The sequence below is a fragment of the Daucus carota genome, chromosome 7, assembly GCF_001625215.2.
Source record: "Daucus carota subsp. sativus chromosome 7, DH1 v3.0, whole genome shotgun sequence".
Taxonomy (NCBI): domain Eukaryota; kingdom Viridiplantae; phylum Streptophyta; class Magnoliopsida; order Apiales; family Apiaceae; genus Daucus; species Daucus carota.
In genome coordinates this window covers 4,125,986-4,144,318 of record NC_030387.2, presented here as the reverse complement: position 1 = coordinate 4,144,318, position 18,333 = coordinate 4,125,986, and the positions used below count along the sequence as shown (strand labels likewise).

General features: G+C 33.8%; 1 protein-coding gene across 1 annotated transcript; it reads right to left on the bottom strand.

Annotated features, from left to right (window-relative positions):
• Positions 1-14,745: 14,745 nt before the first annotated feature.
• LOC108194453 (transcription factor TCP12) lies at positions 14,746-16,156 on the bottom strand. Its single transcript, XM_017361393.2, has one exon. It carries the CDS (start codon positions 16,101-16,103, stop codon positions 14,940-14,942), a length of 1,164 nt encoding a protein of 387 aa, XP_017216882.1. The 5' UTR covers positions 16,104-16,156; the 3' UTR covers positions 14,746-14,939.
• Between the last annotated feature and the right edge of the window lie 2,177 nt (positions 16,157-18,333).

The following is an 18,333-nucleotide window of genomic DNA, read 5'->3' as shown; positions in this document are numbered from 1 at the left end:
ACGGTTGTTCCAAAAACTCTAACTTTTTTCCAAGAACTTGAGTTTTTAGAGAATAAAAATACTGAAGATATAACATGGATATTGTGTAAGTATGTCATGTCTTCTAATGACATCTGGGGCCCCATATCATTAAATATTAATCCGATTCACTAATAATTAATATTTGCATTATCTTTCCTGATGCATTTATTTATTTAAGGGTTAAATGACATTTTGGTCACTCAACTGACTACAAAATTCACTTGGGCCATCAAACTCAGAAAGTTTTCAGTCAAATAATTGTACTAATAAAAATATTTAATCAAGTTACTTGCCGTTAATAACGTTAACTTTTGGATGGAAAATTGAGTAGATTGGCAACCAACGTGGCTGCTATAGACAATAGTTCATTCAACCATATTCAATAAATACATACACCCGCCTAGGGGTGGCAATCTCAGACACGACCCGAAACCCGACACGAACCCGACCCAACCCGAAACACGATTTACTGAGACAGAAACCCGAAAGTGACCCGAAAATCACCCGATCGACCCGAAATGGACTCGAAATGACCCGAAATCAGAATTTCATTTCTAGTAACTTCAATTTTCAGTTTTATTCAATTTTAAGTGATTTTAGCTTGACCCGAAATCGACCCGATTACTAACACGAACACGACCCGTTACCCGAAATTGCCACCCCTACACCCGCCCTAACCTGCTCCAGTTACCATAATCCATTTCCGGCCTTTCTCTTCCTCATTTCCGGTCTCTTTCTTCATCTTCCTTTTTCACCATTCTTTCATGTCCGTTTCTTTAAAAAACTCGTCATCTAACCTAACCCACTCTACACACACCATTACTTGAACCCCGACCTCATTAATCAAATTTCTACCATCACTAGGCAACCATCTTACCAATTACCACCCCTCTCTAATGGCACTCAAACAGCCAGGCCAATACCATCAATCAAACTCAACATCGCTGTTTTATTCTCTGTTTCGCCCACCGATTCAACTTCCGCTCTTATTCCCAATCTCTCACATCGCAGTTACCCACTCACCTTCTACAATTCTCCACCGCCCAACCACACACTTCTCTCACCACGCCCTCTATCCTCGCCACCGTCCGCATCGCTGTTGCTGCCGTCCAAGCATCCAATAAACCCAACAAATGATTCAAAGACATAATAACACCATCGACCCACACCGACGTTGTACCCATTACGAAACTAAGTCGATCTGCCATCGAGACACTAATTATCGTTGCCTCCTTCAATTTACCGCCATCAACAATATATAGACCATCGACATAGACCAATGCTGTATGATTTGGAGGTGGAGTTTATCAAAAAGGGATATAAAATTGAGGGTGGGTTGTATGTACTTATCGAGTTTGTGTTGGATCAGGTTAAAAGACTTACGAGTTCAAAATTTGATGTGTCACATGATGTGACACAATTGAACGGTCGACCGTTTATAGTCCACCCCACTTAACGGTCTTGAAATTTTTAGTGTGTTTAATGATTCGTGTGAAACATTTATGATGTTAAGTGATTTAACTGAAAGTTTTTTAAGTTTGATGACATAAGTGAAAATTCATAGTTAGTTAAGTGACCAAAACGCCATTTAACCCATTTATTTAATTCGTTTATATATTATTGTTAGAATTCACTTGATTTTGATGATAACATAACACTTAATAGCATGTTCAAATTAGATACTTATCAATAAATTTTTGTATATTTTGTTAGTCTTTATTTCAATGATCCATCAACGGATATTTATTTGAGTAGGATGGTCAATTGTAAATACTCTATGCCATGAAGTTATATCTAAGTGAAGGATGATGGACGGATGAGTAGCTAACAAATCTCCCCGAATGAAGGTTGTAAACTTATAAACGGACGAATCATGTAAATCCATCAACGAATGAAGTTTGTAATTCTTCCAACGGATGCAGTCTGTAAATCAATCAACGGTTACGTCAACATCCGTTGAAAGTGACTTATGCTAAGCCTGACAAATCATATGGGTTGAATACACTACTTTGAACATGGAAGCCTATTTGGAAAAATAAAGAAGAAGTAGAAACATTCTTATCCTATGCAAAGCAACCTGGATTAAATCAAGAAGATCAGTCAAAGACAATGACTATCCAGAACACATGCATAAGACAAAGTATGAAAAAGAAAGATTTAGAATAGAGTGCTATTTGTATTCTAGTTAAGTCTTGTAAAATTGGGATATATAACCAAGTAGTAGCAACATTAGAATGTGTGAAAATATTAGCAAAGTTTAGAATTTTGATCAGTTCTAGTGTTGAATCTAGCGGCTGTGTATTTGTAAGATACCACAAATTATTTCTTCTATAATATTATCTCGGGTGGAAAAATCAATCCACCCGTATTTTTAAACATCTTGTGTTGTTTGATTGAATGTTTAAATTGTGTGTGCTTATTCATCTTACATCTATAAATTTTTTAAAGATTGTATTTAACCCCCCCTCTACAATCTTTCTTTAGTCTGTGTAAAATAATAATTGGTATCAGAGCGAGGATCCTAACATACAGGGAGAAAGATCAACACAGCTAGCAAAGATGGGAAGGAAGGATACTGGAGTGAAGATACTTTTTCTAGACAAAGATAATTACTTTCACTAGAGAGTAAAAATGCATCTTCATATGATGTCTCTTATTCAAGGCCATGTGAACTGCATAGAAAAAGGACCTCATGTTCCTATGAAGGTGTGCACATGAGTTGAAGCTGATGGTGAAGAGAATGTAGGCAAGATGATTCCAAAGCCTGTTAGTGAATATTCTCTTGAAGACACTGAGGAGGTAAACAAGGACAAAAAGATCATGAACATTCTGTTTAATGGTCTAGACAAGAAATGTTTGACAATGTCATTAACTGTACTACCTCAAAAGAAGTGTGGGACACAACTAGAACTCTCTGTAAAGGAAATGATCAAGTTAGAGAGAACAAAATGCAGTTGATGATACAACAATATGATCACTTCCACTTCAAGGCTAGTGAAAATTTGAATGATACATTTAACAGATTTTTAAAATTATTAAATGGTTTAAAGCTCTATGAAAGGATCTATCAGACTAAGGATTCAAACTTGAAATTCTTAAGAGCTCTTCCTAAAGAATGGAAGCCCATGACAATTTCCCTAAGAAACACTCAAGAATTCAAAGATCATACCTTGGAGAGACTGTATGGCACTCTGAACACTTATGAGCTTGAGATGGAACAAGATGAGGAAATTGAAAAGGGTAAAAAGAAAGGAAACTCATATGCGACTCTTGTTGCTTCAATTGAAAAAAGTGTGAAGGAAAAGGGTAATGCTCCTGTTGAAGTTTCAAACAAGTTGGTTAGAGAAGAGAGCTCAGAATCCAGAAAAGAGAAAAGAAAGATTATTAAAGATAATGGATCTGATGAGGATATGGATGAGATTGATGAGCACTTGGCTTTCTTATCCAAAAGATTCTCCAAGATGAAATTCAAGAAGCATCCCAATGCAGCAAAGCCATTCAAAAGCAATCTTAAGTCAGAAGCATGACGGACAGATCTAAATTTAAGTGCTTTAATTGTGGATTGGATGGTCACTTTCCAAATGAATGCAGAAAGGCAAAGTCTGAAAAGAAATCATTTGAGAATGTTGATTACAAATATCAATTTTGAAATTCTCAAACAAAAAGAAAAGGCATTCATTGCAAAAGAGGACTGGGCTGTCGAGGATGATTCTGATGATGAGTGCGAATATGTCAATCTTGTTTTCATGACCAACTCTACAGATCAAGATGATTACAAACATTGTTGATTTATCTGAAGATGAATGCAATGCTACGAAAAATGATATGTCTGCTAAATTGTATCATTTGCATGTGTCTTTACAATCTTTAACTAAAGAAAATGCTGGAATCAAGGAGGCTAACAATTTTCTTAGTAATAGAAACAGTTTGTTGGAGGCTCAATTTATTGAGTTTGAGAAATTGAAGAATGAATGTCAAACTGCCAAGGATGATCTGTTAACTTTTCTAAAAAGGGAAGAAATTTTGAAATTAGAAAAAGAACAAGAGATCATTTCTAAATGGAATTATGGAAGAGATGTTACTACTAACATCATAGATATTCTAGGAAGGGAAACATTTGCTGAAAACGAATGGAAAAGAGACAAGAGAGTGTTTGACATTATTTCTGATGTGCTAGCTCAACCGATGAGTCAACGGATATTGATCATCCTTTGAAATCCAAATGCTCAACGGATAGAGTTATCCGTTGAAATCCAACTCAAATGTTGACATAAAAACTCTCAAGAATCTCAATAAGAAATATGGACCCATAAAAAAATTGTTAAGAAAGAGAGCACTCCTTCCGTGGCAAATGAGAGAGTGAACATATGACATCTTTCTGAAAAGAAACTTAAAGAAAGGCCAGATCTAATGGAGGACATAACAGTTGAGAAGAAAAATAGAAAGAACAATAAGAATTGGTAAGATAGGAATTAACAAGCACAACAACTATGCCCCTAATGCTAATGTACCTATAAAAACTTGTAGTAAATGTGGTCGTGTTAATCATTTGTATAGTAATTGCAAGACTGTGCAAATTCGATCTTTTTCCATGCCTATGCCTCTATTTCCTGTTTCCTCTATGCAAATGCCTGGAATGGATATGATGTCTGGTTTAATTCCTCAGAATCCATACTCTCATGTTAGAATGCCTTTTCTATTCAACCCATGCTTTAATGCTTTTAACATGTCTCAATTGCATTATGAAATTGTTGGTATGAACAACATGTATGCACCACAAATGCAAAATTTGGCACATACACAAAAGCATGTTGAGAAAAATGATGCTCAGAAATCTCCACATAAAACAAGATTTGATTCAAATCTTTTTAAGGGAAAAGCGGAGAATGAAGAGAAAGTTGCTAAGCATAACAAACAAGGAACTTAAGAAATTTGGGTAACAAAATCGACTTGATTTTTTTGAAAATGTGTGTCGGAAAATAAGAAGAAAAATCCGTGGTATTTGGATAGTGATTGCTCTAGACACATGACTGGAGATTCGTCCCTACTCACTCAGTTGGTGGAAATAACTGACCCTAAGCATAACAAACAAGGACCTTAAGAAATTTGGGTACCAAAATCGACTTGATTTGTTTGAAAATATGTGTAGGAAAATTGGAAGAAAAATCTGTGGTATTTGGATAGTGGTTGCTCTAGACACATGACTGGAGATTCTTCCCTACTCACTCAGTTGGTGGAAATAACTGACCCTACTATTACTTTTGGGGATGATGGCAAAGGATATACTAAGAGATATGGCTTGATTATAAAAGATAATGTCATCATTGATGAAATTGCCTTATTGTCTGGTCTTAAGCACAACTTGCTTAACATCAGTCGACTTTGTGACAAATGGTTTAATGTCAAATTTACACCAGCAACTTGTGTTATTTCACAAGGGGAAAACAATAATGTGGTTATAGCTGATTTTAACTTATTAAACTCTAATTCTATTACTTGTTTATTCAGCAAAGCATGTACATAAGTATATATCCTAAACTTCTAGAGAATAATTATGATATGCTCCCTCCATCCAGATGCACATGTCCCTTTTGAAAAGATTGTGTATCTTAAGTAAATGTTAGTTGGGCATTTAATTTTCTTGTATATTTTTTGATAATTGTACTAGATTAAATTGTGTTGTTTGTATATGTATACTAGTTAAACATTTAAATTATATTTCAAGAGCATTTAAAGAAAAATCATTCAAAACATTACTTTTAAAGAGGGACAAGTATTTTGAGACAATTTTTTTTTCTGAAAGAGAAATGTAAAATGGGACAGAGAGAATAATATTATATTTCTCAAATTATAAATTAAGACATCATATTATTGATCTCTTACCGCAAGAAACAGGTTCTTTTACATCTCAAAATTCAGTTGTTATTCACATAAAATTATCATAATTGGTTAATAATTATCGATTTTTGTCGGCCTTATAAAACCAGAATATTGTTGTTAGTTAATTCGGTCGTTATCTGCGTTCATAAGTTTGAAATCTTAGTCCACATGACTTGACTCACAATACTCACATGTGAGTGTCACGTGTGTGAGACCACGATGACATGTCGATACCACGAGGACATTGATTAGAATTTTCAGTCATTATTATTTCATGCTATTGGATAACACCAACCAAGAAAATATGACAAAAATATTCAGAATTGTCTGAGAAACGGATACCTAAATAATGACCGAAATATCGGTCATCAAAACTGTTATTGACCGACGTAGCATCTAACGTGGATGTTCTTCTTCGTTAAATATACTTTTCATAGTAAGTTTAGGTACCGAACATTTTATGCTATAAATATATTTTTGTACGAGCTCTGCCCATCCAGCAATCAAATAACGGAGGGGATGAATATATTAGTGAAATTATAATACTAAAATTCGTTGGTCTGGGAGAGAAACAAAATAGCTATTGTTGATAGAGGAATTTGGTGAATCAACAAACGTGAGGTTCGTTGCCGGAATCTGGTGTTTCACGATGATTATATGATGGAAGTCCGCCGTGGGTGGTGGTTTCAAGTGTTTGAGGGTGGCTGAGATCAAGGGAATATATTTCTGCTCTCGTTCTCACAACTCTCGATATATCCCCTCAATGTGCCTACGTACCCCTTTATATAGGGGATCAAGCCGTACGTAGTTCTATTGAACCAGGAGTCCTAGTTTGATCAGGACTAGGCCTCTTGGCGATAAGGTCGATCTTAAGCCGGTGGCTTATCTCGGGGAGTCCTACCCCAGTTAGAATTAGTCTTGAGGCTGACCACCCCAGACTCCTAATCCAAATTAATCACGGATTCGACAATATCTCCACTATGAGAGATAGCATCTACCACGACTCTTATGGAGAAGTTATCTGGGAAAGCCATGACCAACCCCACGAGGTGCAGGGACATGTCCTCACCTCCCGGTGAGGTCTTCATCTTCAAGTAAGGTAAATAAGGAGTCAAATTACACGATCGTCTCAATCTCCCGATGAGGGCTAACTCACCAGAATACAGGATCCAGACATATGATCGGCCTTCATGTTACCCCGGAGGGCCTTCAAGAGTCATGATCACCTCAAGCCCCCACACGAAGGTTAACTCGGCAGATAGCAGGATTGAGGATTGTAGATCATGCCTGGATGAGCCCGGGAACTATCAGATGAGCCTGATAACTACCAAATGAGCTTGGTAACTAGTCTTCATATCCCTCGGAAGGGTCGTCATGGAGACTCACTCATCCTCCCTCTTACCATTTATTCATATTTGTAATTCTTCTAAGTCAAGGGACGCGTCCTGGCAGAGGAGGCGCGCCCTCACACACTTCTATCTTCATCTTTGATTACTCGACAGGAGACCGCACCCCCGGAACATGTCCGGAGGAGGGCACGTCCTCCCCTTTATATTATGTACAAAAACGCCTATAACAGCTATTATGTGATATCATTAAAGTAAAAAGGTAGATGATTGCAAATAAGTATTTTGCTCCCCACAAATGCAACTAACGAATCCGTATTAATAAAAGTTTCTTCTTTTTGATCCTGTTTGATAAACTCAAGCAGTGACTTGAAGACCACATACTTGTTGACTTTCTTTTTCTTAAAGTTTTTAACAATTCCCAATTGGAGTAAAGTAATTTTAAAGGTAATTTGCAGCTTACATTTTTATGTTCTTCCCATCAAGAATTGTAGTCGCCCACGATTAGGTATAATTTAATTAGGTATAATTTAATATAGGTTTCTTCCAATCAACTTAGCAATAGAAAAGGTTAAGAATTGTCAATATAAATAAAAAATATTATTAGTGAAGTATTGGCATTTGGTTCATAAGAAATTAGAACTAATAGTGATGATAAAAGAACGGAGTTCGCTTGAGCTATTTCAATAGTTTATCGAGTTGAGTTCAATCTTTCGACTTGCTCATTTTAGGAGCACAACTAAGCTTGTAATTTTGTATTATTTAAATATCTGTCGTATATATTTTATATATTTAATCGAGCTAAACAAAAGTAGAGCTTAATCATATTCGAAATTTCCAATATTTAATAACATCGATTTGAATTTTGAACCAATTTTTTAATTTGTAATTAAAATTCAATGAAATTTGTGTTCAATTATTTAATCTCAAATTTGTGTTCAGATTATTTTGCGAGTTCAAACTCAAGTTCACAGTGTTAACCTAAACTCTTATATTCTTTTTATTATTATGTTATATCTGATTACCAATGATCAGTGAGCTCTTATTTAAACTTAATTCTTAGAATATTTTATTATTAATACGTTATACTATCTTATTATAAATAATTGGAAGCTCACGTCTTCTCATGTCTGAACAAAACTTTTATTGAAAAACTACGAGTAAACGTAACAGTTGAAAAACAAATGGTTAGATTGCGTTATATATCTTTCTCTTGGTCCATGATATAGTATTTGTCTAGAAATAACAAGTGGATCGGACCAATAGAAGCTTGAGTTAAAGCCCATACTATATATGCTTTTCTATTAACCTTTCTTTTCGTTTGATTATATGGTGGCCCAAAGTTCAGTACAAGAAACAGCTTCACTTGCTGAAAGATCAGTGTGTTGTTACTTGTTAGTACGAAATGTACAGTTAAGCTAGCAATGTCTTGCTTAATACAATATTGCACCCGTTACAAGAAAAACAACTAAAATTCATCGGTTATAAACCTATCCATGAAATTGGTAGAAAATGAAACCCGGTCACTGCACATAGATCATCATTCCAGTCGAGCTGAAACAAAACACATATACATGTATATTTCTCTACGTTTAAATATTGAGGATTTCAAATTTTATACACGAGATATTTGAATTATGGTTAATTAAGGCAGTCATTTAATAAAAATTGGAATCTCAAATTCATGGGTCAGGGATTGGATTAATAAATTTTTTATATGGAATGAGGATCTCATCACTTGATAGATAAATTCTTTATCTGTCCGATGGGATATGTTGGACACTCGAAAAACAGTGTGAAAATCACAGAAATAATGTACAGAGCATTTATATTCTATAAATAAGAACATGCCAACGAAACCAAATTAATATAACAAACACGAAGGTCGTATACAAAATAATCAGATGCCGTAATGACGGAGATAGGAATAAACTCAAACTTTTCATTTTCTAAAGGATACTTATTCCCACGAGTTCATGACTGATTTCCATATCTCTCATTTCCATTCCTGTCCTCCATGCCCCAATAATCTCAACAGTAAAGCGCCATGACATTCGAGAATAAAATCTCCTACTACATTATACTCCGTAAAAAACTTACTACATGTCTACTATCCAAAGCCACCTGACACTGAAATATTCACCGTGTTGATCTGCTTCACCATGAGCAGAGAAGTTGTCGTAGCACATAGACTAGGGACCGACCTGGAGCAGGTAAATATCAAAGCAAAAGAAGCTTAAATCCCGGCCAGGTTTCCTAGTTCTAGGGACACCCTTTAATTAATTCAAAGCGTTATCATCATGTTGCAGACTCGTTTATTCATATACAAATACAACGAGATCTTCTTGCAGTTGTGTACTAGTCTTTCGCATATCTCGGCACGCAACTTATCTATCGTAAAACATTAATGAGATTCGTTCTTTAACAATTTATCTGTACTGCATGGAGATAAGATCGTAGTTTCTTTTTCTTATTTTCAGGGATTGTTAACATTAGTTTAAACTGATTGATGTGATCATGAGGGTCGATGGAGAATTAATGTGTGTCCGGCTTTTCTTTGTCTCTCTGCCTCTGGCTGCTCATTGAATCAAACAGTACACTGTTAATTACACCCAGTTTTTCTTGGAAAAAGGTGACGATCGATGTAATCTGGATTCTGGACGCAGCGTCGCAGGGGCCAACTATTTTTAAAAGAACATTTTTCTCGCCATTATAAAACATGCGCTAATTATTCTATTGTTTCAAATCGACCAACTTTCAAGTCTACTCCAACTATGGATCCAATTTGGATCACAGTGATCCAAATTTAGGGCGGGATCCAAATCATATTCGAACCATTTGATCCAAATATAGATTCAAATTCACTCGTTATTATAATATTCATATACTTTGATTTTAAATATTTTAAAAAATGATTAAATAATTTCATCATTGATTATAATAATACAATTAACGACTAAACAAAGATAAAATATTACAGAATAATTCAAAAAAGTTAAAATAGTACATAAAAATAAATTATATGCATTAAAATAGTACATGAAAATACTAATTCTCAGAATTAGTATATTTTTCCCACAAATCCTCAATTCGTGCATTTCGAAGTTCAAGATGAGCAATATTTATCTTTGAATTTTTTGTAGCAATTGATAAATTGGTGGAATTTTATGTATTTTAAAATTTTATTTATTTTGAAAATTTAATTTATAATTAATCGTTATTTTAATTATATTCTAATATTAAGTAACCTATTTTTAATTACATTAACAAAATCATCAAATAATAAAAGTAATAATATTTTAATGTTATTGGATCACTTTTGTCTTTTTAGTCCACGGTTAGAGTGGTTTGGAGCAGAACTGCCCCAAATTTAGATTTTTGGATTACAGTTGGAGATGCCCTAAGAGGCTTTTTTTTTTTTTTTTTAACGTAGGAACCCGCAGCCGCTACCTTCGGTGCGCACTGGCTAAACCCACGAGCTCACGCAATAGCCTGCAAACTACATGATTGCTTAGCATAAAGCTGGGTTTTCGAACAATTCTATTTGTGTAATACAGGTTTAAGTTAAAAATAAATGTGAAACTGACTTAACATCAAAAATTATCTTGAAATAATTTTTAGTAACTTAATTTTTCTAAATATTTTTAATAAAAATTATCCATATGACATAAATTATTTGTAAATAACTCATAATTAAGTCATTAACAAGTCAAAATTATTTGAAAAAACATTTTAAAATTTTAATTTATCACATTAAATCACGGTAATTCATAAGTCACAATTTTAAACTAACGATTTGTTCGTGCAACTGTTACCCGGACGTAATTTCTATAAAATAAAGTATTCACACTCTTTGAGGTCGGAGTGAAGATAAACACTTCAATTTAAATTCTAGCTCACAGATGTTCATATCATAACTCTCTGATCATCATAAAATAATATCCGCTGACTTCGTGTCCCTATAATAAGATATATAATATGGATCATCATATATTCTTCATGTCTCTATTTTTGACAAAAAAAATTGAAAGATAGATTAATATCATATGTCATATGCCTCGGTTAAATTCTAAATCTTTTTAAAAATCACGTGTCCCAAGTTCTGAATCTCAAAATGAGTTGAAATGCATTGATTCAAATACAACAATCGAATAATTTACAAGCTCAACACTTGTTCAGAGAAATCAAAAAATTTTTTAAGTGCAATTGATAGTGTTTATGTTTATAAACTTAACTCGTCTTTCATTTTTATCGATGTGAGACCAGAGTGTTATAATCCGAAGCGAAATATTGTATTTAAGCGAAATATTGTATTTCTGCGTGTAAATTTTAGTATATACTTAGCTTATGAACCTTTCCAAACACAAAATTTAAATAAAAATGTAATTCATTATTTATTAAAAATATAATGTCTTTTTACTTTATTACATTACCGGTCTATTTGATATTTCCGTGAACAATTACGACTACTAATAAAGAGAATCGTAAAATTTTAGTTTGTTTTACTTCCTTTGTCACTCTCATTATTTATAATCTTTTTGCATTTATTGACATGCATTTTAAGACGTATATAAAACATAGTTTCACAACTTATTTTTTATATTTTTTTCTATAAGAATTTATATATCAAATTTTTATTTAGACGAAGAGTTCAAAAATAATTTATTAATCTATATTTTATATTTTATAAAAATATTAAAATGCGTGTCGAGTACCGTTCTCACTATAAATAACTGAGCGAGACCAATGAGTATGATTTATCATTTTGTCTATATAGTGTAGCTTGATCATTATCCGTCAAAAAAAAAAAAAAAAAAAAGCTTGATCATTTAGTGTAACCCTACGTATTACTAAACAAGGAAATATGTATTTGTAGTTGTAGTTGGTTCACACTGTGTTTAGATAGGGTAAAGCACGTCAAGTCTATCTCTTCTTGTGGTCCCGTTGAAATGCTGGTACCCTTATCTACTGCAGTGCCAGGATCTTTTTCATATCTCTTTTGTCGTTTTTGCTCTTATTGCCCGCGTTTCCTTTTGACTGCCTTAGGGTTGCGCCTGTTCTTGTTGAAAACATGTAAACGAAAACAAAGTAGTTTCAAGGATTTTGCAGGCATGTGTTCTACCAAAAATTTCAATTCTTTCCTTGGTGTCGACAAAGTAAAAACGAAAGTTGTGTATATTTGAATTTGAACAAGGGATTTCGTGTTCAAGATTCTTCACTGAATATGCCTCTGATGTATGTATTTTTATTTTAGATTACAATTAAAAAAGGAGATTTTTTAATAAGATATCTAAACACATTTCTTGTGGTGATAACGATATTAAATACTCTATGATTTTTGTCAAAAAAAAAAAAAAAAATACTCTATGATTCAATCATAGATTTTTAGCATATGCATATTAATATTGAGAGTATAGAGAGTAATTATTTTTCCCTCATGCGTTAACATTTTCTTTTTTTATATTTTTTTGAAAGGAAAAAAAATAAAAAATAAAAAATAAAAAAATAATTACTAAATAATAATTATTATTTTCTTTTATTATTGTAATTATTGATACAATACTAAATAATGAAAATCAGAGATAAAATTCAATATTTTTGACTAATTATTTTCCTTAAGGAGGAAAGAGGAAAAAGAAACGATGTATTCCACAGTTTTTGAGACTTGGGTTCCAATTTGACTTAAATAAATTATCAAATTCAAAAATTAATTAAAGATGGAGGTAGAATAAAGAGGGTTGGTCTAGGTCTTGGACAAGACTCTTTTACAAGGTGGTTAAATGTAAATGAAATATTGTGATTTGAAATAATATAAGATTTTGTTTGGTATATGTATTTCATTTCAATTTTTTTATTTCAAATGACATGATTTGAGATCTTATTTCGAATTCCAAACTTTATACTGGTATTTAATGTCTTGAATTTCAAATGAAATTCAATTTTTTTATATATCCAAACATGATCATTTGCTCAAATCTGGGGATTTTAAATGAAGTCCAAGTTTCCAAATTGTTCATAATTAGATCATGTCATAAGATAACGGTAGGACATTTCTGTAACAACATCTTAGATGTACTTATTATTTATTATATATAATTTCAGAACTCAATTTAGGAAGAGGTTCCATGTCACAATATACATTGGTGGCTATGAGTAGTTTGGCTGTTTTTTTTTTTTTTTGCAGTGGAGAGATAGTTATACGAGATTGAGCTTTATATATTAAATGTGAACGTTCAGATTTCCTGTTGAAATGATCATGTATCACATGGTTGGGTTTTCTTTCAGATGCTTTCGTGATCTGCAGGTACTGTTAAGAAAAAAGTTGAGATCTTTGGTGTAATTCTTCTAGCTGTCCTTCTGCCAGATAAGATCTTGCCTTGACCTAGAAACTTAAAAACTGTCCCAAACCAAACCATAGTGATCGATATTATATAGGTTAATTATATCAGTCTGCAGAAGTGTCTTAATAATTTATGATCCAGAAAGAAAGAAAGATAAGAGAGTTTAAGTACCTGTTTGGCAAGGTAGGAGAAGTACTTCCAAAAAAGTTGACTTCTATTTTTCTTTATCCGTTTGTGTAAAAAAGTAGTAGCATTTTTTAGAAGATACAAATACTATGAACCTCTTATAGAAGTTTGAACTCGATATAAATAGTAATTAAATGTTGAAATTCTGATTTAAGAATTGTGTGGGTCATGCGTAAGTGTCCTGTACATTGTTATCCGAAACAGCATATGTATCATTTATGCTTTAGGGCTAGTGACATTAACCAAACAATTCTCAAATGCACAAGGGTTTGTCGCCAGTTGCTACCTAGTTGTTCGCTCAATTCCTTCCTTTTTTCTTTTGTCAGGGTTCGCTCAATTCTTTAAATAGTCTCAACCCCATACACACACACATATATACTTTAATATTCATAACTAGTGCGGGTTCTGGCTGAAACGGACAATAGTAGAATATATATATATAGCAGGAGACCTTATGGGAGATGCCCAAAAACGAAAACAAAACCGTGCGGGTTCTGGCCAAAACGGACAATATCGTACCATTGTGGAGTTAGGCTCGCTTAGTTGGCCCAACAAAGAGTTATGAAGCTGTTGTACCTCAGGTACAAGCTCTGGTATTTTCAACAATTTGACATGATAAATCCTACTTATGTGTGATAACCCTACTGATCAATCAGATAGATGTGGACGAAATAAAACACATCCAACATACTAAACCATGTAATCTAATTAATCAATCACCCCCTGTTTGAGCAAAAACTCTAGGCTTTATATAACAATGCTCTCACAAAAATAATGGCATCATATTAGTGCATTGCACAACGATGAATCATATGTCCTCACTAGCAAAAATGGTATAATATTAGAGTTAGATTTTCTCTTCTTTTTTTTTTTAATTTGTAAGTTTAGAATGTTTAGGCTTAGCACTAAGTAATTTAGAATGGTAAAATATCTCTGTTGATAAAACATATTCAGAGAAAGTGCATGTTTAATTGAAGAAATTAAACTGAGCAACCACAAACCACCGAATCCCCTATTATGAACATTATATACACAGACAAACGAAAATGCATAATTTATTTCTTTACAATAAGATGTAAACTAGACTTGATTTATGTTAAGAGATCTGAAGAACTAACCTTTCTAATATTCGACGATCTAGCTGATACTTGCAGCAGAGTACTGACTACTCAGCTTGATTTTGATCAGAATAATACTGGAAATGGTAGCCGCGGTTCTCTTGGAAGCTAATCGAGTTAGGGTTTAAATATTCAGAAGAGAAGTCCCAGTTTCCAGTATAACAGAGGTTGTTGCTAATGGAATCTAATCCAGTACCAGTGAATAAATCTTTTTTCTCATCGTAATTGAACATGGATGAAGATACTGATCCAGATGAACTAGCAGTAGCGCCCAAAAGGGCCATGTTTGCCAATTGACTATGAAGTGATGACTGAGAAGTCCATGTAGTGTCTTGACTCCTGGGATTGCTCATCAATTCTTGACCTGTGAAATTAGGGTATTCAGCAGGCCCTAATTGAGCCAAGTTGTAAGATTCGCCGCAGATGTTAGAATTTGATTTTTCAAGGCTTCTGATCATCAATTTTTCCCTTGTCCTCTCCCTTGCTCTTTCTCTTGCCTTGTTTCTCAGTTCCTTGGCAGTGCTTTTAGTATTTCCACTTGCAACCGGTTTCTCAGCTGTTTTTAGGCCAATAATATCCTCACCTTCAGACGTTGCTACGTCGACCTTCCTTTTCTGTTCTGATTTTTGATAGGTATTGTTATTGTTCATTTCTGAAACGAGGCTAGAGCTACAATCAAGCTGTTTGATGGCTTTCTTGGACGCGGAAAAAAGCCAATCTATAGTTTTGCTAGCTTTATCGAAGCCCAGTGCATCTTGAAGATCGAAGAACTGGCGAGCAATCTGTAGGGATAATCTCATTCTCCTGTCTCTAACACCTTGTGCAGTGTTAATCTTGCTGTGCCTATCTTTCTTCCCACTTTTCCTTGCCGTTGAGCCTTTGCTGGAAGTAGTACTTTTCTTCATTTTCGAAGAATGGTCACTAGGCTCTGAGTGAAGATGAATCCCTCCAGTAGAACTGTTTGTAGAAATCCAATGTGCTGTATTCATGTTAACTCTAGGCAAAGGCTCGTTCCAGATCGGCTCCAAATTTGTTCGTTGAGTATACTCAGCTGCCATGGTATCGAAAAATAGTTGGTTTTCATAAAAAATGGGAGAGGGGAAAGTTTGGGGAAAAGGTGGAAGCTCTTCTACTTCTTGCGAATTCGTAGAATTAGGGTTTTGATTGTGGAGTTCTAAATCAACATCATGTGAATAGCTTATACCTGACATATTTCGGTTTTAGTTTTTGAACAATTTGCCTAGAAGACTTTTACTAATTTGTGTAGAAAGGGTTCTCAAGTTAGATGTTTCTATAAAATTTGAAGAGACTTATACGGTTCATGTTTGGCTACCACGTACTACTTCCAGCTTCTTTTTCTAAAAAGTAGGCTTCTGCTTTTTCTTTAACCGTTTGTGTAAAAAACAAGAAGCATTTATAAAAAACTAAGAATGCTAACTTTTGTTTCGGGACTTCTACTTCTTTCCCAAATAGTTTAATCACTTATAAGTCTTAATTTACTTCTCACTTTTAGTCTACTTCTTTACTTTACGGAAGAAGCACTTTTTTTAAGGTTATCCAAACGACCCCACAATTTAGCTAGCTTCCAACTACACAAATACAATCTGTACAAGTACTATACAAAACGGTGTTAGCTTTACAAACAATAATGCGAACTAGCTCAAGAGATATGTACCTGATCTTGTTACTAACTTTGGAAATAATAGTAAAATATATACTTCTCATATATATCCAAGTACATGTTAAACCCGTCCATCAAAAAATTTAAGACGTCCAAAGAAATTATTCAACACTTTCCTCAATCATAACCCGTACGACTGTGTGAATAGACAAACATTACTTCAAATCAATCGTACAATTGCATAGACAAACAAGCAAATAATTGAATTATATAGATGGAGTGATCAAAGGGCTCGAACCCGGGACCTGTTTTTAAACAATACATACATTTTCTTCTTCTAACTGCAGAATTATGAAATGTTTAATTTTCTATTATTCGTTAGGGCAACGCTGAGAGAGACATATATCGATCATAATTAAAGAAAGAACGAGGAAGATACATGTAAATGATATATGACACATTTCACGTGGGAGCTGCGGAAGCATGTGAAGCATTTGACGAGAAAGACGAAGGATAAGAAAGAGGTGGAGAGTTGAAACAAGATCATTTGGTTTGTCGTAGCAGAAGTCTAGTAAATGTGCCAAGTCGATCTACAACCCTAGAAGACCAAGATAAGACTTAAGAGGACAGCGATGAATATATATACCAGATTTAATTATTTATTTCTGGGCTTTTCAACCCACATGTATCTTTCACCTTATTTTCTTTTATCTTCCTCGATCTCTTTTTCACCTTGACCCAGATGAGATCGTGACCTAGCTTTCCATGTCTCGTTCACCTCCAAAAGTATTTTCAACGAAGTAATTACATTTATATCTGGAGCTATCATACACTTATGTGCACACCCCTAGTTCATATCGATCTTGAAGAGCTTAGTCACGTCTTTGAACTAAGATGCCTTTTTTCTCATATTATATACACTTTGTTTTAGTAAACAATACTATTCTAGAAGTTTTAACAGAAAACAGCTGGTGTTCTAGAAGCCAATGTGACGTCTGTTACGCTGAAAAAAACATAGAAAAATATCGGTAAAAATCGATAAAACCCGACCCGAAAATAATCGAACCCAAATCAAAATCGAAAAATTGAAAAAAAACCGATGTTATGGGTTTGGTTCCGGTTATTAGTTAAAATTGAACCGAAAAAATCCGACCGAACCGATTATTTAACTAATTAAACAAAAAAAAAATATGTTCTATTTTATAAATTGGCCAATATTAATTCATTTGGGTTTAAAATAAGCCGTCCAGGGGTATAATAAATGTTAAATAAATATTAATGCATAATGGTTAAACGAATAAACGAATAAGCACACTTGTTATTTTAAACCATTGTCTGCAATATTTATATTGTGTTTGGTTGGAGTGGATGAATATGAGAGGAATGGAATGAAATTTAGGCTATGTTATGAGCAAATGTATACAAATTTCATTCCTTCCTCCGTTCCATTCCATTTCTTACGCCATATATTAGAGATCACCATCCCAATTTGAGAAAGAATCCTCCATTCCTTCCTAGCTATAATCATTTTCTTCTTAAATCTCATCATAACAATTTTGCACTAACTCAATATTTTTATAAAATTTTCCTCCTGTCTCTACTACTTTCATTTATTTTTAGTCATCTTTCCATTTCATTATGTTCTCCTCGACGAAACACAATTTAGATAGTAAGAAAATACCGGCTGATCTCTAAACTTGAACCATGGCTGATATCTGCTTATTATATGTGTTTAAAATCTATCATGAGTCATGGCACCTTTGTGAGTAGCAGTAGGATGATGGCCAGCTAGACATGGGTATATATAATTTCTTTTAGAA